Here is a 26682-nt window from a genome sequence, read left to right on the forward strand (position 1 = left end):
ACCCCGGGGTCCCGACACGGGGGGCAGCAGCACAGAGGAGTTTCTGTTTGGGTCTTGGGTCAGGTGGGTGATTCTTCTGAGAAGAGGGCTAAGGGAAATGGGTAGGCCTAGTTGCCTAGATGATGTAGTACCGATAGGCAGTGGTCTGGGTCACAGATCTGCCAGGGCTCGCTGAGCTTTCTTTGCTGCTCTGTGGTGTCTGCTCCCATGCTGTGCTTGGAGAATGCTGTCAGTCTCCCGTAGAATCAGTTTTGATGCCATTGGGGCTAAAGCTTCGTGACTGAGGTGGTGCATGTATTGGAAATCCTGTCTCCAACTGAGTCCCTGTTCTGTTCTTTGCAGTCATACACTCCACCCGCAAACGAATTCAAGATCAGTATGAAACTAGAAGCCCAGGACCCCAGGAACACCACCTCCACTTGCATTGCCACGGTGGTGGGTCTGACAGGTGCCCGCCTCCGCCTGCGCCTCGATGGCAGCGATAACAAGAATGATTTCTGGCGGCTGGTGGACTCTGCTGAAATCCAGCCCATAGGAAACTGTGAGAAGAATGGAGGGATGCTGCAGCCTCCACTGGGTGAGCTGAAGTTCAACTGTCCAGCAAGCGCCTACATTATCAGTGGGGAAAACCCTAGGGTTTTTTATATTTCTGTGCCTGGGACAGAGACCCATGGACTGCCCCTGCCTGCCACTGTGGTGTAGACCAGCCCTGTTAGCTTGGGCTGTTAAATAGATGTATCCCAGCTCAGGTCAGTATTTCTACATGGACATCGTGGCATGGAGAGGGAGCTCCTTAAGAGTGTAGATAAAAGAGCTCTTTGCACCTAGGGGAGCTGCTTGCGCTCTTTGCAGCTCAAGCTCAGGATCAGCACGTGCTAACCATGCTCCTACGCCTTCCAAAATTCTCCCTGTGTACCTCAAAGGAAAAAAACATTTTCTACCCATTCGTGTGAAAGAATACCAGAGTCACTCCGTTTCCCAGAGGACACAAAAGCAATCAAGGGGCACCCTGAAGTCCTGGTGATCCACGGGTATGGGCGGCAGCGTTCAAGGCAGAGCGACTGCGATGGTCTCTCCTGGGTGACTGCCTGTAGAAGGACAGAATGAATTCATGTTCTTTTTTTCTGGGAGACAACACAGAGTCACACAGACAGTGCTGGCCCGTAGCTCTAGCAATGGCTTCATTTCTGGCCGTTGCCCTTTGCTTTAGGTTTCTGATCCGGCTTGCATGCGCTGTCATCTCAAAGGCGTGCTTGACATGAAACGGCTGCCATCCATCAGCGCTTTCCCCTGCGCTGCTCCTCCGAGCTGAGCACAGTGCTGGTGTCTGGGTGGAGGTGCTTTGCTGGGGATCTGTAAATCTTGATGCAGAGAATAACCAAGAGAGCAATTAGGGCCGAGGCATCTGCTGTATCGCTGCTAATCCTGACACTGTGATTCCAAAAGCCTTTAAATTTTCATTCATGCTGTCTAAGTGTATTTGTGCCCAGGTGTCTTTGGGGCAATAGCAGGTTAGCTGGAGACCATCTGATGGGGAAACATAATGTCTGAAAAGGTTTCCAGTGATTTAAGTCCTGTCTCACGTGAAGGGATGCTCGCAATATTTCATCTGTTTATTTATTTAATTTTGCCTGGCTACAGCTTTATAAATAGCCTGGGCAGTCGAACACTTCTTCCGGGCTTGTCTGGAAGTTAAACACACATCTTTTTTTTCGTTTCGAAACTGGCCAAATGATGAGCTGATTGGCTGCTTCTTTCCTGGTTAAGCAACAAGATTAACCTGCTTTTGCATTCTGCTGCCCATTATTTTTGAAGTGTTTTCATAAGCCTCTCTCACAATTAGCACATCCCCAAATAATATCAAGCCGATCTATAGTGATGTGAGAAACCTTCAATAGGATACCTTGAGTTAGGAATATTTTTACTCATGTGTTTTCTTGGAGCGCTGTTTGTGAGCTTTGGTGGGAGTACAGTCTCAATTGCAAGGGTGACACTTTTGGGACTGACCCTTCTGAAGAAGGAAGAAACGCCAGCAGGTGCGTGTTTTGGCACATCACACCACACGAAGCTGTGTGTGTGCAAGTCTCATTATACCCTTTCCCTTCATAATTGCTACAGACAAAACCTGCTGCAGCTATTAACATTAAAGCTACCATTTTTAATGTTACTTTCCTGCATGCTGCAGTCCATTTGCAGACATCTCTTTGAAGCCCTGTCCCAGGGTGCAGCTCACAGCTCCGGCGCAGCCTGCCCGGGCTGTCAGTGCTGGCAGAGATGGTTCCTCCTGTGCCTTGTCTGGATTTTGCCAGCAGATGGCAATAAGTGTAATCGAGTTGCAGGGCAAAACTCATTTCTGACAGTGCCAGAGGAGTGGGTTTGTAGTCTGGAAGAAGTCTGTGTGCCCAGCTCTGATCTGTATCGCCCGCTTAACCTTGGGCCAGACAAGAGTGGTCCCTTCCCCTTCCCCTTCCCCTTCCCCTTCCCCTTCCCCTTCCCCTTCCCCTTCCCCTTCCCTTCCCTCTGCTCCTCTCCCATCTCCTCAAAGGACTGAGAGGGGATCTCATCAATGCTCAGCAAGAGCTAAAGGGTGGGTGTCAGGAGGATGGGGCCAGGCTCTTCTCATGGGCACCCAGCAACAGGACAAGGGATAACAGGCACAAACTTGACCATGGGAAGTTCCACCTAAACATGAGGAGGAACTTCTTTGCTGTGAGGGTGTCAGAGCCCTGGCACAGGCTGCCCAGAGAGGTGGTGGAGTCTCCGTCTCTGGAGACATTCCAACCCCGCCTGGAGGCGTTCCTGTGCCACCTGCTGTGGGTGACCCTGCTCTGGCAGGGGGTTGGACTGGGTGATCTGCAGAGGTCCCTTCCAGCCCCTGCCAGTCTGGGATTCTTGCACCCAGTATAAAGACCGGTAACAAAAAGCTAGTTCTGCAGTTGTCCTTTCTGCCTGCAGAGTGAAAGGGCCCAGAAGACAGGATTTTCTGTGCTCCTTGTACCATTTTCCATTTGTACACCCCTGCTGCTGCTCCCCTTCTTTCCATTGCTAATTCACGTCAAAGGTTACCTTTGCCGCTCTGGAGCTCGGCTCTCCCGTCCCCTGAGATGTGTGGCCAGCTTGTTCGGTTTCCAGGCTGCTTTGATGAAGCGGCAGGGCTGGCAGGGTGGCCTGTCCTGAGCGGGGTGAGTTCTGGCATTTCAGCTCTGGCAGAACTTTGCCATGTTACTCCTCATGGGATGCTCTCCGCCTAGGTCCTGTCCCAGGGTTACCTTCAAAACACCGCAAATACAGAAAGCGCGATGCTGTGTTCAGCTGAGCAGCAGGAATTGCCTGTACAGGAAGATGCACGTTTAGGAAAGGTGGTGTTTTGTGATATCTGGAGACTTGTGTCGGTTGTGCAGTCGTACTCAGGGCCGTAGACTCAGAGTGGGTGAATTTGCTTTTTCTTCCCATAAGCCCCTTCCTGTTATTGCTCTACTTTTTTCACAGATGATGTTGACCCAAAAGCTGCCATCCTTTCCTGTAATGGTTAAATCTGTTTCCCAGCCAAGTTGCAGCCTCTTTATTTCTCCAGGTTTGCTTGCCTGCAGCTCACTCTAAAAGGTGGAGGAGGCCACCCAGAAGCCGAGATTCTCTCTTGAGGAAGAAATTTCATAGTCTGGATGTGCACTTGCTGATTCGTGTCTCCCCTGTAGTGGGATCACTGCAGCTGCCAGCACTAGCGCTGCGCAAAGCGCTCTGTCTGGACGGTCAATGTACAGACTTTCGTTATGATAAGTGAATATTGCAGTCAGACTTCCATTTCCAGATGTTTATTTTCAACGACATAATGTTTTGCGTTCAGAGTATCTGGAAAATGTCAAACCTGACTCCAGCATGACGAGGAGGGTGGTGTGGGTCAGTGTGTGCCCACTGCAAAGTTCCCATCAGAGCAGGCACGTGCTGCCGAATCCAGTGGCACCCACAGCCTTTAAGTCTCCATCTCTGCTTCCTTCTCTGCAGGCTTTCGGCTGAATGCCTCCTCTTGGCCCATGTTCCTTCTGAAGACTCTGAATGGAGCAGAGATGGCTCCTGTCCGGATTTTTCACAAGGTATTTTATTGTACTGTTTGTGTAGACATCCTTCTGGCATGTCCCCTTTACTGCGGAGCACCAAAATCACAGCTGGCGTGTCCTGTGAGATCTGCTGAGCCCAGAGGAGATGATCATTGCCCAGCTTTGCCATGGTGCTGTTTCTCTAGGACAGATTGAGTGCACCCTCAGCAAGTTTCGTGATGACACAAGGCTGGGAGGGGTGGCTGACACACCAGAAGGCCGTGCCGCCATTCAGCGAGACCTGGACAGGCTGGAGAGTTGGGCGGAGAGGAATCTAATGAAATTCAATAAGGGCAAGTGCAGGGTGCTGCACCTGGGGAGGAATAACCCCCTGCACCAGCACAGGTTGGGGGTGACCTGCTGGAGAGCAGCTCTGTGGAAGGAGACCTGGGAGTCCTGGTGGACAACAGGATGACCATGAGCCAGTGATGGGCCCTCACGGCCAAGAAGGCCAATGGCACCCTGGGGTCCATCAAGAAGAGCATGGTCAGAAGGCTGAGGGAGGTCATCCTCCCCCTCTGCTCTGCCCTGGGGAGGCCGCAACTGGAGTGCTGTGTCCAGTTCTGGGCTCCCCGGGTCAAGAAGGACAGGGAACTGCTGGAGAGGGGACAGCAAAGGGCTACGGAGATGATGAGGGGACTGGAACATCTCTCAGAAGAAAGGCTGAGGGATTTGGGTCTTTTTAGTCTGGAAAAGAGAAGGCTGAGGGTGGATCTTATCAATGCTTATAAATACTGAAAGGGTGGGCGTCAGTAGGATGGGGCCAGGCTCTTCTCAGTGGTGCCCAGCGACAAGACAAGGGGTAACGGGCACAAACACAGGAACATAGGAAGTTCCATCTAAATGTGAGGAGGAACTTCTTTGCTGTGAGGGTGTCAGAGCCCTGGCACAGGCTGCCCAGAGAGGTGGTGGAGTCTCCGTCTCTGGAGACATCCCAAACCCGCCTGGAGGCGTTCCTGTGCCGCCTGCTGTGGGTGACCCTGCTCTGGCAGGGGGTTGGACTGGGTGATCTCCAGAGGTCCCTTCCCACCCCTGCCAGTCTGGGATTCTGTGATCCTCTGCTGCTGTGTCGTAGCAGTGCTGAGATGCAGACAGAGGTCTACTAAGAAAGTTGCTTGGCCTTCAGTGCTTGAGCGTGAGAGACGTGCTTGGCTTTCACTTGGGCTGCAGGTGCTACTCAAAGTCAGGAATGCAATATATGAAAGTCAGCACCTCTCTGAAGCCTTTCAATGTACCAGAGCTTGCAAGGAGTGCAAACGTCGCTGTGAGGCAACACTGCAAGTAAGATTTCATAGTTTGTATTCTCACAGCCTTCGGGAAGTCAGAGAGAGCCAGGAGCCAGTCAAGAGGTGTGTGCTGTGGTATGGGATGGCTGGTGTGGCTGTAGCGTATCTCACATATGAACGACTAGGAAGAGCAAGCCCCAGATAAGGATGGATGGCAGATCTCTCACATGTCTAGCAAAGATGAAGGTGGGGGAAGAATGATGGAGAGAGACTCATATGTCAGGTTTTCCTGCTCTGAAATAACAAGGTGAGAGCATCCTTCGGAGGCTCTTTTCTTTGGAGCTTTATTTTATGCCTGTGGTGCATGACAGACTTGTCACAGGGCGCAGTGTTAACGTAGCGCTGTCTGGATTGGATCCAGCAACTGGGTGATGGCAGAGCAGTCAGTAATGGACTTTGTTGCCTCTTGACTTAAAGGGCACATGGCTGCGTAGCCAGGCCAGCATGGGCACGCCTAATTGGTGTTCAAATCCAGCCCACTAGCTCCCTTCTTCATCTGCTTGTGGAGGTGAGTTTGCTGGTGGAGGGGACAGCCCTAGTCTGGGGAGCCACTGACATACCCTCTTTGAGCACATTTTCAACTTCTCCTTGTAGGAACCACCATCTCCATCCCAAAACTTCTTCAAGACAGGTATGAAGCTGGAGGCAGTGGACAGGAAGAACCCTCACTTCATCTGCCCGGCCACCATTGGGGAGGTGAGAGGTTCTGAGGTCCTCATAACATTTGATGGCTGGAGAGGTGCCTTCGATTACTGGTGCCGATATGATTCCCGGGACATCTTTCCCGTAGGCTGGTGCTCGCTGACTGGAGATAATCTGCAGCCTCCTGGAACAAAAGGTAAGGCCCACGTTGTTGCTTAGTTGTCTTCCTCCTCCACTCAGCTCTCAAAGAGCAGCAAAACAGTCAGAGGCTAGCAGCAAGGACACCTGGGCGCCCTGTCTGGCGTTCTTACTGTGCTTCACGTGTGGTAAAGGTGCAGATGATCGTACCTATTAGCGGCGTAACAGCCTGGCGTCAAGGCGCTAAGAAACAGCCACCCGTAAATATGGGCAGGATGATGGCTCTCTGGAAGGACGGTGGTGCTGTACGACATTGCTGAGGTCTGCTTCTCTTCAGGAATTTCCTTGGAGTCTTTCCTGTGTCTCTGGAAGACACATTCCTAGGGACTTTTTCACAGGGGGGACTGGGCTATTTGTGAATGTAATAAGGGAATAACGAGAATTATTAAGTTGCAGGACTGCGCCTGTTTGTACTCCTGACAGTTACCTTGCGCTGCCTTATGCTGCGATCTCTGCTCTGAACATGGAAAAAGCAGGTCTGAATCAGGTCGTACCTGCCTTGTTCCTTGAGCCGTGATGGTTGGGTAGGAATGGTATCGGGAAACTTGCTGCCTTGCAAAGGTCCGAGCATTGGCTGTGGAGATTTTCAGATGTGTCTCTAGCTTGCTGGTATTGCAGTTGTATTTAGGACCAGGGGAGCTGTCATTGTCCTCATGCAAGTCCCTCTGGCATTTGCTGTCTGGCAAGTCCAGTACGCACCTGTAGGTGACATGAGAAGTAGGAGAGCAACCTCTCTACTGGAGCTGAAGCATTTCTACTGGAGCATTTCTCTGATGAGACTGTTTCTCTCGAAAATCCTGGGTCTGTCTGTGCTAACCCATCAGGCTGGCGCTTTCCCGCCATCCCTTGATGTGAACCGTTTCTGTCCCCCGTGCTGCTCGGTTGGTGTCGGGGTGGATTGCCCAAGGTCACCTCGCATGGCCTGTCTGCGAGCCAAGCTGTGGGCTCCCCTCGGCTGGAGATGATTTCTGTTATGGTTGGGAACTGAAAGGCACTCTCACTGTTTATCTTGGATTTCTGCATTCGGCCTTGATGTTCTCAGCCTCTCCCTTGCTTCCTGCTGTTTGTTTGCGTCCTGCCCACTGCCGCCTTGCAGGCTTCGCGGAGCTGCTGGGGACCTGCCGGCTGGTGGCTGATCTCTCCAGCATTGCCCTGGAGTCAGAGGCTCTTGCCCAGCATCTCCAAGGTCCTTCTCAGGTACTGCATGAGTGGCTAAAGGCATGTTTGTGCTGCGTGGGAGCTTTCCTGGCAGTAAACTGGGGGTGGGAGCTTCCAGGAGCAAGGTGGAAGCCACCTTCCCTGGAGAAGTGGGAACCTCCGTCTGACCTTGGCACCCGGTGCTGGCAGCCCTGTTCTGCTCCAGCCTCCCTGTGCCAGGGGGGAAGCTGTGAGCAAGCAGAGCATCCAGAAATAATGCCCCGTCATGTGGGGGACACGGTGGTAATTTGGAGACATCTTGAGAAGCATTTGCTTCCCCCCTTGGCAGGCAGCAGTGACAGGCTCTCCCTCTCACATTGGCTCCATCGGCAATGATTCTGCACTTCCCGCTCAGGTACAGAAGTAGTGAACCTCAAAAGTCATGTCTCCCCGCTCCCGGGCCGAGGTAGCCCTTGCTCTCAGACAGATTTCTGCTCTCTTTGCGGTGTTTTTCAAGTACTGGAGCAAGAGCGGGGTTGGCAGAGGTTGCATGAGCCATGCAGAAACACCACGGAGTCAGGATCAGCCTTGTCTCTGTGGTGTTTTACTTTCCTCTCTGTGGCTACCCCCTCCCTTTCCTGCCCCAGACTTTCCAATTTCCACTTTCTGGGATTAAACTAAAATAAGGGAGCGCTGGGAACTTTCCTCCTCTGTAATTAAATTCCTCCCTTGTTCCTTTACTCCTCAGTCTTGCTTTGGAGGACGGTTGAGCGCAGTCCTCCCAGGACCTGAGAGTGCTGCTCTTGGCAGGGCTGGAGGATGCTTCACCACAGAGGGATCCCCCTTTCCTTCAGCTGCAAAAAAGCTTCCTGGTGTGCCAGCTTGGAGCCTGCAGGACCATGCGGTGCAGTCAGGGAGCTGCCCTTTCCTAGTGGGAATTCCCCTTAAATCAGGGAGACCCAGGGAGATGTGCAGGAGGTCAGTGTTAACCATGGTTATACCGGGCTCTGCTCACACACCAGACTGACCGTTTTACCCTGAGCCCATGGGTGCCAGCGGGGAGAGATGCCTGGGGGAGCTGAGAAGTCCTGCAAAGAGTTAACTCCATCGAGACTGATGGCTTCCTGGGGCTGAGCGAAAAGAGGCCTCGTGAAATGAGCTCATGTTCAAGGGGAGCAGAACTTCAAAGAGGCCAGGCATGTTTATTTAATGCTGGTAACTTAATTCAGCTCTAATCTGTCCCTTCTGCTGGCTGCCAGCAGAGGTGGAGGAGTGCGGGTCTTCTCCCAGGCGTATTCCCTCTCCTGCTCTGGGGCCTCCCACTCCCACCAGTGTTTGCTTAGCTGGGGCGGCCAGGCAGGGTGCTGGTGGAGCTGGGGCCCGTCCAGCCATGCCGAGGGGAGCTTTCAAGGGGGCATGTGTGTGAAGGGAGGAAAGGGAGGTCAAGCGATGAGGAGGAACGGCTCTCTGCGCGCCAGGTTGGTAATTGCATCGCTGTCAGGATGTGCTGTCTGTGTGGTGGCCTGCTGGGAGAGCTCCGCCACGGCCGCCAGCCAGATGGCTGCAGGCTCCCGGGTGTCTCCTGGAGCTCCTCTCTCGATGTAGCACAGCTTGGAGCTGGGGGGTTCAAATCAACACACGCTGCAGGGGAGACGTAGCCCCAGGGGGCTGCTGATCCTCTCAGCTCCGCCGCAGCCTGCGGGCTGGGGTTGGAGGTCGGCTCTGCTGGGCTCACAAGAGCAAGGTGGAATGTGGCAGAGCTCATCCTGTGCATCCGCGGTTTCTCCACACCAGCTGGGTGGCAGCCGGGGGAGGCAGGTCCCCGTGACTGTCCCAAACGGAGCGGGGTACAGCAAACTTCCTCCAGCTTCCCACCCGTGCCAGCGGGGCACTGCCGGGGTTGTCTCTTGGGCAGGAATGCCCGCTCCACTCCTCACACATAGTGTACAGCATCCTATATGGCTTTTTGTTTAATATCTTTATCAATGATCTGGATGAGGGGATTGAGTGCACCCTCAGTAAATTTGCAGATGACACCGAACTAGGTGGGAGCGTTGATCTGCTTGATGGTAGGAAGGCTCTCCAGAGGGACCTGGACAGGCTGGATCAATGGGCCAAGGCCAACTGTATGAGGTTTAATAAGGCCAAGTGCCGGGTCCTGCATTTCGGTCACAACAACCCCAAGCAACACCACAGGCTTGGGGAAGAGTGGCTGGAAAGCTGCCCAGCAGAAAAGGACCTGGGGGGGCTGGTGGACGGCCAGCTTAGCATGAGCCAGCAGTGTGCCCAGGTGGCCAAGAAGGCCAACAGCATTCTGGCTTGTATCCGGAATAGCGTGGCCAGCAGGAGCAGGGAAGTGATGGTGCCTCTGTACTGGGCACTGGTGAGGCCTCACCTCAAGTGCTGTGTTCAGTTCTGGGCCCCTCTGTACAAGAGGGACATTGAGGTGCTGGAGCGTGTCCAGAGGAGAGCTACCAGGCTGGTGAGGGGCCTGGAGACCAGGGCATATGAGGAGAGGCTGAGGGAGCTGGGCATGTTTAGCTTGGAGAAGAGGAGGCTGAGGGGAGACCTCATTGCCCTCTACAACTACCTGAAAGGAGGGTGCAGAGAGGTGGGGGTTGGCCTCTTCTCCCAGGTGAATAATGACAGGACCAGAGGAAATGGTCTGAAGCTGCGGCAGGGGAGGTTTAGATTAGATATTAGGAAGAATGACTTTACTGCAAGAGTGGTCAGGCACTGGGACAGCCTGCCCAGGGAGGGGGTTGAGTCACCATCCCTAGAGGGATTTAAGAAACATCTAGATTTGGCACTTCAGGGCATGCTCTAGTGGCAGAGACTGTAGGGGTTTGGGGGTTTTTGTGTGTGTATGGTTGGACTTGATGATCTCAAAGGTCTTTTCCAACCATGAAGATTCTATGATTCTACGATTCATATATCTGTTCACAAGCTCTTTTACCCTTAAACGCATATCCTGGGCTTTCAGGAGTCTAAGGTGAGATGGAGTGTCCATGAAACAAAGTGCTGGGTGGCCGCGCTGAGCTCTGCTCCGAGGGCAGGCTGGGTTAATGGTGGGGTTTGCCGTTTTCTTGCACAGAAGGGGCTTGTGACTTGTGGGGTTACTTCAGAGTTTTAGAAACCAGCTTTTTTTTGCTGTTTCCAGAAGAGCTGTTTGCACATCCATTCTTACTGAGTCAAGCAGTCATCCTAGAGAAATACTGATTGAGAAATATTAACCTATCACAGCAGAGATACATAAAAGAGCTGAACTAAGGTTGCACGGGGCATCAAGCCCAGCTGAGGACAACGGTGTTTCCCCATCTTTATGTACTGCAGCACACGAAAGCAAGGCTGAGAGACACTGCGAGCCCATTACTAACAACACGGACTTTTTCAACAGAAGACCCTGAAGGTGTGTTGGTAGGGAAGGAAGTATTCCCACCTGCCAGGCCTGCATGCCTTCCCTTTGAGTCAGGCAGGGACTCAACTGACGCAGTAGTAGATACGGGGCAGGAGGTAGCTGGTACTGGTCAAGGTGAGCTTCAAGGTTTACATTAAGTTGTGACATTTATAAGCAGTGTACGAGTCTGTGCACTGCAGCGGTGTTAGGTAGAGATGTAATTTGGGAGGAAAGCAGAGACTGAAGGAGTAAAATATGTAGGTCAGCTGTCGTGGGTTGTCCCGCTGGGCAGCTGAGCCCCCACCAGCCGCTCGCTCGCCCCCCCCAGCAGAATGAGGGAGAGAATTGGAAGGGTAAAAGTGTGAAAACTGGTGGGTTGAGATCCAGACAGTTTAATGGTAAAGCAAAAGGTGCAGGCACAAGGCAAAGCCAGGCATTTATTCCCTCCTTCCCCCAGGCAGGTGTTCGACCATCCTGGATGGAGCCCAGGAAAGCCGGGCTCCGTCCCACCTAATGGTGACTGGGGAAGACAAACGCCATCACCCCGATCGTTCCCCCTTCCTCCTTCTTCCCCCAGCTTCTCTTGCTGAGCGCGGAGTCAGACGGTCTGGAATGTCCCTTTGGGCAGTTGGGGTCAGCTGTCCCGACTGTGCCCCCTCCCAGCGCCCTGTGCCCCCCCAGCCATCGCTGGCGGGGCGTGAGGAGCAGAGACAACCTTGGCGCTGTGCAAACCCGGCTCAGCCATAGCTGAAACATTGGGTGTGTTACCAACACTGGTTTGGTCACAAATCCAAAACACAGCACTATATGAGCTATTATTAAAGAAAATTAACTCTGGCCCAGCAAAAACCAGTACAGTACTTTTGAAGAACTTTTTGGATGCGTTTTACTTTTTCTAAAGTTCCTGCTCGGTGGGGAGCCTGCGAGCAACTCAAGCTTTCATGGCTCTTAAACAGGACAGAAACAATCCCGGTCTCAGGTCACTGACATAAGTGAAGCGCGGATTTGGAAAGCTGCTGTGGAGAGTCCCTCTCATTATAAGCAGTACAGAAAATCAATATTTAGGATCGACCTAAAGAATGAGAATTGTTGCTTAGTTACTTTAAATCCTGTCTGGGGAGAAAGAGAGTGAGAGATGCACACACAACGGGAGGTGCTGCTGCTAAGGTTCAGGGCAAGACAGATTGAAGAGGGAAATACAAGACTGTGACAAAAAACCCTGTGAAGAAAGAAAAAAGAGATAAGAAGCTGGTAAATGACTGTCGTTTCCGGGGCCACCTGCCCTCAGCAGGGAGGTGGGATGAGGGAAATCCCCCATCAGCCAAGGCATGGTCTTGCAGGGAGGAGATGAGTCTGCTTCCATGGGAAATTTAGGTTTTCATAACCGATCCCAGACTAGAGGAAAGTTCACTTCTTTGTAGTCAGGGAAACACACGTTGGAAGAGAATCCGTGAGAAGTTATTTTCTTTTCTGAAGTGGTTTGTGGGATGGAGAACTGTGAGCCCCTGGGGGAAGTGAAACCAAACCAGGTTCTTTTCAGGTACCTCTGCGAGGCGCCTTCCAGCTCCGAGTTCTTCCCCCGCGGAGGGGATGCACCGAAGAGTCTGTCCCCGCCACGTGAAGGGACACAGGCTGGGGAAAAGGGACCGAGCAGACAGGACCAGGGATTTCTGCCTACGCGTGCTGACTGTGGGCACAGGGATCTAAGATTTTCTGCAAGATCTGGGTGTTTACACAACAAAGCACGCAGGACTCTTTTATTTAAATATTAGCTTTAAATTTCAAAGGAATGCCTGCATTTTTCTGGGGTTTACGCTACAGTATCAGGAACTTTAGCTGTGATTTGCCTTAGAAAGTGTGAGATGTTTACAGGCCCCCTCAGGAGCCCTGCTTACAGCTGAACGCTGCTGGCGTGTGCGTGATCCCAACCGTGCTGCTGCTGGAAGATGCTGGGGCAGGGATGGTCTTCCCCAGCCTCCTGAAAACCAGCTCATTTTCCAGGTCCTGAGAAATCCAGCTTTAGTCCAGACCTGCACGAGGACCTTCCACATGCACACGTGCGTACGCACGCCTCTTCCCCTGCAGTAGCCTCCCTGAAGGCTGCGCGACCGTGTTTAGCACATCACTGCTGGAGGGCAGGGAAATCCTGTAACCTTAAAATGAGGATGCAGGGACACGCGCAGCCCGCAGCAACCTGCCCACAGTCACAAGTACAGACGTCGAAGGCTGTAACGCGGACTACGGGTTGGGCTATGCCTCCCGCTGACGCTGGGTTCCTCTGGAGTTCTCCGGTGGGTTCATTACACCCTTTTCTGGATGCTCCGTACCAGAGAGAGAAGGGTGCTGGCTGCGGGAGAGGGGCAGCAGTGAAAGCGTTAAGGCTGGGCGGGCAGAGCTGGACGCAGACGCTCGGGCGCTGGAATTTGGAGGAGTGGAATTGCAGCCTTGGCACCAGCCCAGCTGGCGGAGAGGCCCAGCACCCAGCCGGGTCAGGGAGAGCTAATGCGGAGCACGTCCTCCTGTGCCAAGGCTGATGGGGAGCTGCAGCGAGGGCACAGCAGACCCCGGTGCTCAGTGCGGGTAAGCCCTGACTGCCTTCACCCGGGTCTGCCGCAAGCTGTCAGCCCACTGCTGCCTCTCCCGGGGCCTGGCTGCCTTGAGAGCGTTTCCCTCTGCTTGCAAAGCGAGCAAAAGTTAATAGTTCTAGATAGTTACCATGGGGATATGCTGAAGTGGAGCTCCCATCCACTCCTGGACTCGCCGTCTGTTGCATGCGTTACGCAGCCCGTACTGGCACCGAGAGCAGAGCGCGCCGGCAGCGCCTGGCCGGCCCTTGCGTGGGTGCTGCGCCGGGAGCCAGAACTCCAGAAAGGCACGAAATGCTGACCCTGGAGTGAAAGCTCAGGAAGTTCTTCATCTCTCACCGCCGCCGCTGCCGTGTGATTTATTGGTCAACAGCTTGGTGTCTTCAAATGAAGATGATGATCAGGTGCTAGATGTTCTGCCCATGGGTGAAGGTAATGTGTGTTTTATGACTGTTTTTGATGTGGCTTGGTTTCTCTTCCTCCTTCGGAGCGAGAATAGAGCGGTGAGCGGAGGAGCCTCACCAGGAGTAGCTGGCAGGGGAACACTCAGGTGAGCTCCTGGGCTTTACTGAGCGAAGGAGATGGAAGGATATTAATTACTGTCACTTTAGGACTGAGCTGGGGTTTGGAGCTCATACATCAAGCTGGGCGGCGTTTATTTGTGTCGGGGTGGCTGGATTTCGGACCGCACAGGTAGAGCTTGTTACCAACGGCAGGAGGTTACACAAAGAAGCTCAGCATTTTCCCTTTTATCCGTGAGTCTAATGCACTCGCAGCCATGGTGCCTCGGTGTTGCTGCTTTTGAGACCTCTATCAGAAGATCCTAAGAAAAAACTCCTGAGCTGTTTGGGGCACAGAGACAAGGCGCTTCGCCGTAATCCTGGCTCGGTTTGGATGTGCGTCCTGGAACACGCATTGGCTTTGAAGGTCTGGGGCTTGGACAGGAGCAGCCCAGCACTGCAGGAGGGTGCTCTTCTCCCGGCCTTCTTTGGATGTGACGGTGACCATGGCTGAGCAAACAGCAAATCTGTGGCTCGGCAGGAACGGTGCATCCGGCGTGTCAGAGCCCTGATGTTACTGTGTGGTGTCTTGGGGCTGGCGAGAGCCTCTGAGAAGAGGAGCTGACCTGGGAAAGGCAGAGTTTCCACCATTCCCCAGCCTGTCCTTAATATCAGTGTCTGGGCCTTCCTCCCGACTTGACTTTTCCTCATCTGTTTTATTCTAAAATATTTCATAATCCAGAGAGGCTGGGTTGTATTCAGGATGTTTCCTTCCCTTTTCCATCCTGCTTCCCAGCCCAAAACAGGGTTTCAAATTCTCAGGACATTCCTGAGCCTTGGTGGGACGTTTCTGCAGGACCATTGCTGTTGAAACCTTCCTCTCATGGGGTGAATAGCACTGGGGTTGCTGCTCCATTTCTGCCCGATCTCTGACCAGTAACAAAGCTTCTGCTGAGGGGATGTGGGGCAGGGCTGTGCTCATGTAGGTCCAAGTGCTTTCAGGATGGAATTGGACAAACTCAAGGAAGAGCAGCGGTCCAGGGCTTGCATTTCTGAGGGTCAAAAAGTGTCTGACTCTGGGTGTCCTGCTGGTCACAGGCACGGCTGGTGTCTCTACCTAACCATCCTCTGCTGCCAGGCTTGGAAGCAGGGTTAAAAAAGCTAAAAGTATGCCCAGTGTAACAGTTTGTGTATCTTTAGGAGGGCCACAGGGAGAGCACCGTTTCCCGTCTAGGTGAAGTGTTTTAAACACTTAGTATTAAGAAGCTTCACATCGAGGATTTAGGACCCCACACCTAGTTTCTGCCTGGCCCCAGCACACACAGGCCAGCCGTTGGTGGCAGGAGCTTGGTCCCTTGTAGGGATGCTGCTCCTGATGTGGGCAAGTGCCGGAGGAACCAGAGTCGTCGACCAGGCTCTTCTCACAAAGGCCTGTAAAGGCTGCGCACGGCTAATGGGGTGGTTGTGATTGGAGCAGCGTATGCACATATGGGAGAAACTGGCCTATTTTGGAGGGCTTCTTCCCAGTGTCTCTATGGGAGCAAGAACATTACATCACCCTCTCGGACCTGCTGGGTAGCTTCTTCATTTTTTTGTTTCTTCTCCTCTCTTTTTTTGGAGAGGGGAAGTAAATGCTGTTGAGCCCAGCTCTCACCTTGGCTTTGGCGAACAGGTATATGTGGCACAGCGTATGTTTCATTGAATCTAGGAACTTCACACTGAACATACAGCCCCGCTTGTTAAAAAGATCGGACCTTTTGTGGCTTGTCACAGTTCTCCTCTTGATCTTCAGTATTTTTATAACTTCTGAACAGCCTTAAAAAAGAACAAAAGGTGGAATAAACCGCACCCACCTAGCAGTCTCCTTGTTCTTTGTGCACTGATTTGTTGAAGGTGTTCTGCTAATGTTTAACCAGGAAGCCAAAGCTAAAGAAAGAGCTTCAGAGAAGATCAGAACAAGCAGAAGCCCCAGGAACAGTCCTGAATAGCCAGAATACAGCAAGAGTACAGAAACATTTTGATTCTCAATGTGGGGTTTCGGAAACCCATTGGTAATTAACTTCCAGGGCAGAAGACGGGATTGGTCAGTAGATTGACTGTGGTGGCCTCTCATGCCACATATTTTAAGGGAATGTATGTCCTTGAGCTGGCCGATATAAATAACAGTATAGCTGTGCCGTTGCAAACCTCCCAGGGGCTGTAAATCCATGAAGGAACTACTGACCTCTGTCCTGCTCCAGGTGTTGTTCAGGTTGGCGTGGGCGTGCTTGCAGGAGCCACACTCGTACCCAGCCTGCAGGTTGGTTTCTTCCGAAGAGCATGGCTCTGGGATTTTCTGAAGGGCTGCTGTGTGGACCAGACACGCGTCAGTCATCCCTGGCGCTTTTGGCAGCCCTCTACGGGTACGTGTTCTGCTGATGGCCTCTCCTGAAGCACCGAGCCCGGAAGAGCTGCAGTACGATGGTTTTCCTGAGGTGTGGAAATGAGTTTATTGTGTCTATTGTTGAGTTTATTGTCGAGTTTACTGTATGAGTTCATTGTCGGTGTCTATGTCAGGACCAAAGGTGCCGGCTCTGCTCATGGACTGAACAGCTGGGCTCTTGCAGTTGGTGCTGGAGAACTCACCATGAGTCCATGGGCACTGTCATGCAGGAGACAACCTCAGCGTGGCTTTGGGGTAATCGAATTAAGCTTGAGTATTGAAGTTCAGGTTTTTACTTGATTTTGTTCTGACTTTGCCAACAAATATTGGCGTTGCCATTTCTCTTGGGGCTCCCTGATCGCCCCTGTATGTCTTCTTTCACCCGCTGGTGCCTCCCCTCAGCCAGGAGCTTGAGTTTCAGCTCTGCTGATGCGTTTCTCGTGCTGGAGCTGCCCAGCTCAGTTCTCATCTCCCTTTTGTAGTTCAGAATTTCTCTGTTTTAATTCCATAGCTGCTTCACAGCTGATTAAAACAACACACAGTTACAACAGCTTTATTTTTGCAGTGAGAAGATGAGACTAATAGGGGGAGCACAGTAAACAAGAACCCAGGCTGTGCTGCAGCCAGTTTATTTGGAATAGGAGGTAGTGGGATGGGGACAGGAGGAAAACTGCTGATTTGGGAGGTGCAGAGGGTGATTGTAGACTAATTTGGCATTTGTTTGTCCTCTGGAAGAGGGGATGGCAGGGAAAAGAGGGGCTGAAGGAATTACTGGGGAGAGTCCAGCAGAGGCTACGGAGATGCTGAGGGGCCTGGAGCATCTCTGTGCTGAGGAAAGGCCGAGAGCCCTGGGGCTGTTCAGCTGGAGAAGAGCAGGCTGAGAGGGGATCTCATCAATGCTCAGCAAGAGCTAAAGGGTGGGTGTCAGGAGGATGGGGCCAGGCTCTTCTCAGTGGTGCCCGGGGACAGGACGAGGGGCAACGGGCACAATCTTGAACATGGGAAGTTCCACCTAAACATGAGGAGGAACTTCTTTGCTGTGAGGGTGGCAGAGCCCTGGCACAGGCTGCCCAGAGAGGTGGTGGAGTCTCCGTCTCTGGAGACATCCCAAACCCGCCTGGAGGCGTTCCTGTGCCACCTGCTGTGGGTGACCCTGCTCTGGCAGGGAGTTGGACTGGGTGATCTCCAGAGGTCCCTTCCCACCCCTGCCCGTCTGGGATTCTATGAAGAGGTAGGAATGTGCTGGTCCTCCAAGCTCCAGCCATATAATTGGCGGCATGCGATGTTTATGGCTGCTTGTGCAGATGTTCCACAGCAAACACACAACTGAGAGATGAGGAGCTTATGAGCTGCTGTTCAGGGAGAAGTTTGCTTGGCTGCTGCAGTGGTGGCAGGCGTGATATCATTTTCCCTTATCCGAATGCTAGCCTTTGCAGTATTTTATAAAAAAAGATGCGTTACTCAGTTTACCCATTCGCTTTATAATGCTACCCAGTGGATACAAAGCAGTTAATTTCTTTGCTGTATGGGGGAGAAATTTAGGCCTGGGGTTTGGGACTAAGTAGATCTGTGTGCTCAGCACTAAACTGAGAATGACTTTTGCTGAGGACAACAATTCGGGCATCCTTGCTCTTCACAGCGCTGTCACTGTCTTTGTCTCTAATCCTGTGCCGGTCACTTATCTCTGTTTGTTTTGCCATCAGCAGAACGGGGACCGTGCTGCCCCCGGGGCGTTCCGGTGAATAAGTCCGTTGTGTTGCACGTCCCTAACACTGGTTGTGCCGGGTCTCAAAGCACTTTCCCCCTGCACTGAGGAATATCTGCACACATACGTTTATACTCTAAAAAGCGTCAATAACTGCTAAGTAATAATAGGAGTTAATGTCTCTGAAATGATGCTGGCAGCTGCTTAAAAACATTAAAAGATATTTTATATTGTATGCTTAGCAGAAGAGCCAAAGCAGTGTGAAGGAACTCTTAAAAATGCTCAATCTGATCAAAGAATTTTCTTAATCGGATCGTTGGAGGGCGGCTCTTGGCACGCAGCGGGGCAAGGCAGAGCTTAGCCCTGCCTGAAGATCTACCCAGAAAGGCTGGAACTCTGTGGAAACGAGAATCCAGGGCACAGCTCCAGGTTTGAGAGCTTTTTGCTTGATTTTAACCAGTGTTCACTTGGTTTCTACCGTGACGTCCAACGTCCTGAACTCTCATTTTTCCAAAGTGGAATCTTTTTCCCTGACTTTTTCTGGCCCCTGCTGTGCTTTGAGCTCATGATCTTGTGCAGTGAACGTTACAGATCAACTTCTCCATCTTGAAGGAGCACCAGGCAGCTCAGAGCCCGTCATTTTGCATCTGAAGGTAGGAATGGTTTTCTCCTCTCTGATTGCTTTATATTTATCAGTGCGACGGTCACCTGCTGTTTTCTTGCCCTGAAACTCGGTCTCCTAGCTTCTCTCTGGAGCTGCTCATGGGCTGCCACCGTCCTGTCTGCCCTGGGAAGTGTGGATCATTAGACAACTTTCTCACCTCGCTTATCCCCTCAGCAGGTTGCTCATGAATACATCGAGCAGTGCAGATTCCGCTGCGGATCCCTGTGCACTCCATGGAGACCTCTTTCCTCTGCAGGAACGGCTGTTTGTCCCTACCTCTTCTAACCCTTGATTCATCCTATAGAAACCTTCCTTCTTACCCCATGGCTCTTTAGTTTTTATAAAAGCCTTTGGGGAGGATCTCAGAGGCTTCGTGGAAAGGCAGGCAGGCTGTGTCACATTCCTCCACGTGGCCGCTGACCAGTCCGGACTCCTCCAGGTTTGCAAGGCCGGGTTTCTGTTATAGGAGCTGTACTGACACTGACCGGGTAGCTCAAATTCCTCCTGGGAGGAGGAATTGGATATTGAATGTGTCATTGGATAAAGCTTCAATTTTGTTTTGGAAAATGTTTTAGCCAGATGCACTTTGTGGTTGGGTAAAACGAGCCACTTGGGTTTGGCAAATGCCAGGGTGAATGGGGCGGACGGGGAGGCGCAGAAGGAGAGCCTTGGTGATGCTGAGGTTTCTGGGCTGTGAGTTCTGGGGTTTGGTTCATATAAGCAGATCCTGCAGGTCCGGAACAGGGGTTTTTCTGGTCTTCAGCTCCAGCAGTGCTGACTGCAATCTGCAGCTGCTCCTCTTCGCGGTCCCGTGTGGGGTTATGGCTAGAGGTAGGACGTTTGGGACGTTTTGCAGTACTGTTATTGGTCTGGCACTCCAGGCACGTCACGAAACCTCAGGCTGGCGGTGTGTTGCCCGGCGTCTCTGAGGTGTGTCGCAAGGTGTAGTGAGCGCCGGGGAAGGTTTCTAAGGTCCCGGGCTGCGCTGCCTTCAGAAAGTGCCGAGTGTAATTTCCAGTATGGTTTAGGGCACAGAGGAATGGTGTCTTGAGAACTGTAAATGTAAGACTTGCGCTAAAAGCAAATAGCAGTTGCTGGTATCGCTGTGACTCCTGAGACTTTTCTTTTTAGTTGGCTTATTTTTGTAAATAAAACAACCATAAAAATGCCACAGCTTGTGCCTATGGATGTACGGTGGCATCTGCAGCGCGCAGAGCTCATCCAAGTGCACATGCAAACAATGAAAATAAGAAAATTGCTGCTCCAAACCGTGCAGATTTCTAAGCCTTTAGAAAATGGGACACCCAATTATGAATGTTCAGAGCCTTGCTCAGGTTCAACAGATGCGTAAGGCATTGCTTTAGTTTGAAGCTCTTCTTCATGTGCCTATGGATGTCCCGCGCAAAACCAGACATTGAAATGCAGCCTGATCATCAGGACGAGCAGGAGAGAGCAGTTTTAGGGACCATGGTTTTGCGTTTTTGTCTATCTAACCGCTCACTGGCCAGTGAGGTCTGGGAGGGGGTCAGCGAATAAAGCACCTCATGGCTTCCAGCGAAGGCAACAGCAAGTTTTAGTAGTCAAAAGCTGAAACTAGGCAAATCTTGTGTAAAAAGAACATGCATCTTTGGGAGTTAAGATCACTGATCATGAGAACATCTCGAACATGCCGAATCATGCAGCGCTTGGGTCCTCATGCTGTATTATTGTGTTAGATACATCCTCCGGTCTCTCAGCCTTAGCTCAAGCAGACGTTTTAGGCTGGAGAGCCGGAATCCCTGCAGGAGATAACGAATTGTCAGAATAACTGCATTCTGACTTTTAAATTCCAGGATTTGGAGGATGGTTCTTAATCCCCGTCCTTGCAAGGAGCCTGGGTCTCCCACCCGTGCTCTGACCTTCCCTCCCATGTTACATCTGCCTAGCCGACCGAGAGCTCAGATGTACCAAATATTCAGCCTTCCCAGAGCCCATATTCGGGTCCCAGTCATGCTGGTGGTGGCCAGTGATGACGGTCTCTGCTTTGGGAAGAATTGCAGAGGTCTGAAGCTTTTACATCTGACTCTTGGACAGGCACCGAGCTCTGGTTCCCGCCCAGCTCCAGCCTTCAGGATGTCTAGGTTTGAACTGCTGCATCCAGGGAAGGATTCTGCCAGATCTCAGTAAGATTTCTGTTCTCTGGCAAATTTGCTGCCTTAAATGTGTCTCTCTAACCCACCTCTGTGGGTCATGCTTCTGACCGTGCAGTGCTGAAGAAGGGGCAAGGGGCAGCTGGAGCACCAAAAAGCCACTGGACGAGTGGCCTTCAGGGCATTCTTCATAGTGCCTTCAAATGGGTATGAGTGGCATTTTCGGTCTTCTCAGATACCCCATTAGTGGTATCTCTAGAGTGAAGGGGTGCGAGCGACGGTTGCATCTGGGAGTCCAGTAGCCCTTAGCACATAAAATTGAGATTTCAGGTTTTGTGGTCCAGCAACTGTTAGTAAATGCAGACTGTTAAATAGCTGGTGCATCCGAGAGAAAGGCAGGAAACCGTTCTCCAACTCTTCCGTTCCATATTTTCCTACGTGTCTTGGCTTTGTTATTCTTATCCCAAGGACATAATTTTGTCTTCTTCAAGCTGTGACAAGCCTGAGATAAGCTGATGAGTGACAAATGCTGCTTTCTAATATTGGCTAACCCTCAAAGTGGGGACGGCAACTTTACAGAGCCTTCTGTAAATAAGAGTTGAGTCACAGCGCAGTGGGCAGGCGCAGGTGCTGCCGGTGCCATGCGTCAACTGGCAAGGGAGGTTTTGTCATGAGGAAATAGAGCCAAAAGTCTCGAATTCTCTGTCAAGCCCCTTTGTTTCTGCAGGAAGCTCAGAACTCTTGTTTAAACTAATCCTTCAGTGATTAATAGCCCCATCAGTGGTGTCCGTCCTGTCTTTGGCTCTGAGTTCAGCAGCGTTTGATCCTGCATCTTCAGGGTGGTGTTTCTCGCTGCAGCCAAACTGCTCCGATGCCGGCCAGCCCATTCCTCTGTGTCTGCCTTGTGCTGGATGCCCGTATGACCCAAAACAAGACAGTTCAGCCAGCGGAAGACTTCTGTTGATCAGTTTTCTGTTCCGTTAATGAGCTGAAATGATTAACCACGAGTTCAGATCACAGAATAGTTCAGGTTGGAAGGGATCTCTGGGGGTTGCATGACCCAACTCCTTGCCTGAAGCAAGGCCAGCTTTGGAGTGGCGTTGGATTGCTCAGAGCTGTGAGCACCAGAGCGGTGGGGCAGGGACACGCTGCTTTCCTCAGTGACAGCAAACTCTTAATTTTTTAAGTAAGAGGGTCCCACTTGATTTTCTGAAAATTTGGCTCCTCTCAGTGGCTCACCGTGGGGTGAGGGCAGTGGTACAAGGCAGAAGGTGGGGACATCCTTGGCAGATGCTCACTGTTGGGCTGGCACCATCACCAGCTGAATAAGGTGCCGTAAATCGAAGATTTGGGCGGTTAAAGGATACGTGGGCAATGGTTTGCAGCTGCGAGACGAGCCTGATGCACAGCCGTTCCCACCGCTGGGGCTCGTCAGGCGGCGGGGTGGGTGCAAGCGGGGCTGAGTCGCAGAGTGGTTCAGGTTGAAGGGACCTCAAAGATCATCTAGTTCCACCCCCCTGCCGCGGGCAGGGACACCTCCCACTAGACCAGATTCTAGACCCACTAGGCCACTGCTCCTTGGCCGTGTCCTTGGAACATCAGGGGCTGAAATCCTGAAGGAAAGTAACAGGCACCTGGCAAAATCTTTAGGCTCCTTTAGTAAGTATCCAGTCACCTGGAAGTGGTTATAAATGCCTCGGTGATGAGCCAGCAGCGTGGCCAGCCGTAACTCTGGGGTTTTGGGGCTGCGCCGTTGCTGTGCGGGTGCAGCTGGCGGGACGACTCTGCTCTGAAGTGGTCGGTGTCTCCTCGTCACGCCGACTGCGTGCAGCTCGGCGCGTCTGGGAGGGGCAAGGGAAGTGAATTAGTGTGCGCCGGTGTTTTCTTAGGTTCTGGTTAAAATCAAACAAAAAGCCAGGCAAGTCTGCTGGATGGCGCTGGATTGTGGGATGATAAGACTTTGTTTCATTAGATCACTCCAGGTCAGAAAAACGTGCATTAAATCAGACTCATTGAAGCAGCCACAGGAAAAAAACATCAGTGCGCATTCAGCAATGTATTCACCGTTGTATTCAGCGACGCTGATGGGCACTAAGCAACAATCTAGGTCATTTTCTGTCTATTTACGCCCTGAGCTGGCTGCATGTTCAGATGGAACTCGGCCTGTCTCGTTGAACAGCGTTCTGGGCTGTATCATCCGTCCCCGCGGGAGCCGGGGCTGTGGCAGGGATATGCTGCCCGGGGTGGCGGGTCCTGGGGAAACTCCTCTGCCGTGATGGAACGAAGGGAGGTCTCCTACCGCGGGGTCTGCCCCCACCGAGTTACAGGCTTCGATTGCCCTAAAACCAAAACTGATTCTTTAAGTCTGGCAAATTCACATTACCTGTAATATCTTTATGGCTGAAGTTGACAATAGATCTTTCTAGCATGTGCTGTAGCACAAGATGAAATAATGTTTTATTCTAAAACTACACAGCAAAAGCTTGCACACCAAGAGTTCCCCTGACATCGGTCTCCTTTTCCCCGTCCCCGGCATTTCTCTGCCATGTGGTTCCAGCCCAGGAGCCGAGGGTGCAGCTCAGCAGCTCTGCCCACTGCGTCCCAACTTCCCAAAGGCACCGTTTCCCTGGGCTTTTCACTAGTACAACTGAGGTCAGTGTTTGCTTCACAGCTTCTCTGTAGAATCTGCAATTTCTCTTCCAGGTTAGAGACACCTCGCTGCAGCACGGCTTGGTTTAGACACTTAGCGTTGGTGCAGATTGCAAACGAAATGCCCCCCGCATTGTTTTACATGTCCCTTTGATCTTTAAGAGTTTCTTTGAAGTACAGAGCGTTTTACCTGTGTTTACCCTTGTTCTATCAACTCGTGGGATTCCAGTAAATCCTTGAATACAAATATTTCTCCGCTGAGATCAGCCGTGCACACGGAAGGCTGGAGGCGCAGCGATTCAGCGATGGGTGCCTGCCCTCTCTGTGCCATTCCCCTCCGCTGGCGCAGCTCGGTGCCACGCGTCCCCTCGAGCAGGTGACACTGTCCTGGAAAACCATCAACTGTAAGAAGCACTTGTGCTCTCATACTCCTTTTCTGGCCAGCAAAGTAGTCTTGCTGTTAATATTAACATCTCAAAAAAGGAGTAGTAAAACCCTATTTCTACCACGATTCTTTATATCTGCCCAACACAAAAAAAGACGTGACCTGGGAAGTAGATGGATCCCTGAATGACTGTGTACTTCTCCCCAGCATCTGATACAGAACCCTAAAGCACAAAAGTGAGGAAATAAAACTAGAACACAAAATTGAGGGCACCAGAAATCTTGCCCTGCCCACGTGACAAGCAGAACGGGGCCGGTTCCTGGATGCACCGTGCACTGTGTCATCTGCTCCGGTGCAGAGCGGGTGTAAACCAGCCAAAGACAGCCGCAGGACATTCCGCACTTCACTTCTTGTGCAGGTCACTTGTAGGAAAGATGCAGGAGCTCAGTGTGGTAGGGCAGGGACAGCAGAGCTCATCATCTCACAGCAGCGAGTGGAAGCGAATGCAGGATTTGGCAGTGGCCGCGGTGGTTGTCGGAGCAGGTGGAGCGCTGCCCGGTGTTCCTGGCCCTTCTCTGCGGTAGCTGCTGACCTCTGCATCCTAAACATGGCCTGGACAGGTGGCCTTGCTGTGACACTGAGCTGGCAGCTGGGGGTCGGCTCCATCTGCCCTCCTGCCCCTGCAGGGCCATCTTTGACGCTGCCAACGAGTCCGAAATGCCCGCGTGGGTGCAGGCTGGGAGTCCCGAGGGCAGCTGGGACCTGGAGGCGTGTGAAAGTCACCCGCCCCCGTGAAGTCATCGAGTCCTGCCATGAGGTAACACCAGCCCTGGTTTTGAGCTGCCTGAGTGAACTCGGGTTTCCTCAGGCCTGGCAGCCAGGCTCATGCCCAGGCTCCCTGGGGAGAGCACGGGGTGCCCCAGAGTCGAGGCTGGTGAATGGAGCCAGACCAGGACAGCAAAGCAGGATCCTCCACTTCCAGTGGCTCGTTCACGTAAGGCCATGATAAGCTGCCACTGATGGGACCTTACCCAGATGTCCCCACACCAGCCATGCCGTTCGCTCGGTCTGCGCTTCGGTTAGCAGTGACGCGGTTAACAGAGCCCACAGCCCCACGCCGGCAGCATCTCCTGACTCGGGGCTCACTGCTGTCACCTCACAGCCCACTCACCTTCTCCAGACCCTTAGAAAGCTGGACTGGGCTCAGTTTGCTGCTTCGGAGCTGTCGGCAGGAAACAGTGTCTTTGTGCCAAGGGAATGAGTCCTTGCTCACAGTAACTGCTCATGAAACCCTTGCGAGAAAAACCTTAAAAATCACTTTCTGTACCCACAGTTGTGCCACTGCTAGGGCCGTGTGCCATCCTGCTATCAGTCTTCTTGTATCTACACTGTTTCCTTAGCCAAGATTTTCTCCTTAACTATAAAGCCCCTCCCTTCAGAAGGGTTTTTGTGAGAATTCCGAGCCCCCATGTTGAATACCCAGAGAGGTTTCCAGACCGGAGAAACAAGACATCCTAAAGGTCACTGTGCATTTTTCAAAATCTCGGAGGGTTTCGTTTTGTTGCTTTAGAGCAGAAGTTTAAATCTAAAGGAAGTACTGGTCTGCCAAGCTGGGCCAGCCCATCTCTGGCCTTTTGCAGGACTTGGGAAAGATGAATGACCAAATACAGGGGACTTATGGGCAAATATGCCATAAACCTGGTTTTGTCATGGAAAGCGTGAGAAGATAAGAAGGAACAGGCCGTGTGCTGGCACTTCCCTTACCTCTGGCAGTACACGAGAGGAGCAGGGCAGCTGATCCAACTGAGATGAGCTGTTTCTCAGGGCCGGGAGCAATAGTCCTTGCAGGCACAGAGGATGGAGCCGGTACCTTCCACTGCAGTTCACTGGTAATTTAGGGACAGAGCAAATTTGACTTCTGCCTTGAGAGAGGGGATTTCCAGCACAGCGCTGGCTCTGTGACTGTCAGGCAGGTCTTGACTGATCCTTCCCCCAGGAACGCTTTCAGTGCATTTTACGCAATCGCTGGCAGGTCACCACTCGCAGAAGGAAGAGCTGTAGGTGCCAGTTATTTTCAGGAAGGAAGGTACGGTTGAAAGCGTGATCCTTCTGGAGTTCAGCCCATCCAGGCTAAGCCACAGTGTCCCACAGCTCGAGTGCTGAACCGAGGATCAGTGCGTTTGGTTTTTATTCTGCCGTGGAGAGCAGGAGCCTCCGTTCAGGGGGCCGTGAATACTCCAGGTCTTTCCATGTGACACTGTTTAAAGATGGAGGCTGCTCTTGTTTTGATTCTCGCCTGATTTAATTATATTTGCTTTTTCTCTTTTTATTTCAGTTGTGATTCCAAAGAGCCCTTTACCTGCCTCCGAAGTAAACTCGGAGAAACCTAGCATGCACAGTAGCACAAAGACTGTTTTGGGGCATCAACAAGGGCAAAGGCGTCGCAAAACAGGGAAGAAGCGTGGTCGAACGACCAAAGCGCTAATCCATCACCCCATGCCTACACCCTCCAAATCAGTGGAGCCTTTGAAATTCCCCAGAAAGAGAGGCCCCAAGCCTGGCAGTAAGGTAAAAGCTGATGCTGATGCAGGCGGGTGAAACGTAGGTGCTGCAGGTTCTGCCATGGGATGGTGCATGCGTGTGTTTGTGCACGTTTGTCTCAGCCTCTGGCTGTGTGACTGCAGCAAGTAGGAGACCGAAGGGGTATGTGGGCTGGGAATATCCCTCAGAGTCCAGCCCCAGAGCTCTAGAGAATGTCTGTATCCTAAAGATCATTTCCATCAAGAAACTGTGTCTTTGGAGCTGCATTAGCTGTGAAGTAGCATGGCAGATGCTGTGATCATGACAGGACGGCCAAACGGTGGAATAAGCTCTTCCATCCATCGTGTG

General features: G+C 52.1%; 1 protein-coding gene across 13 annotated transcripts in view; it reads left to right on the forward strand.

Moving 5' to 3' along the window:
- SCMH1 (Scm polycomb group protein homolog 1) overlaps window positions 1-26682 on the forward strand; it is an 81466-nt gene that overhangs the window by 32726 nt on the left and 22058 nt on the right. For 12 of the 13 annotated variants that reach the window (XM_054223664.1, XM_054223657.1, XM_054223667.1 and 9 more), the window contains 4 exons: window positions 343-577; window positions 4003-4091; window positions 5975-6218; window positions 26129-26361. In XM_054223664.1, the coding sequence (XP_054079639.1) occupies window positions 343-577; window positions 4003-4091; window positions 5975-6218; window positions 26129-26361 (801 nt within the window). The remainder of the gene's footprint in view (window positions 1-342; window positions 578-4002; window positions 4092-5974; window positions 6219-26128; window positions 26362-26682) is intronic. The other variant, XM_054223669.1, reaches the window with a different exon arrangement.

The sequence above is a fragment of the Rissa tridactyla genome, chromosome 18 (assembly GCF_028500815.1).
Source record: "Rissa tridactyla isolate bRisTri1 chromosome 18, bRisTri1.patW.cur.20221130, whole genome shotgun sequence".
NCBI classification, from domain to species: domain Eukaryota; kingdom Metazoa; phylum Chordata; class Aves; order Charadriiformes; family Laridae; genus Rissa; species Rissa tridactyla.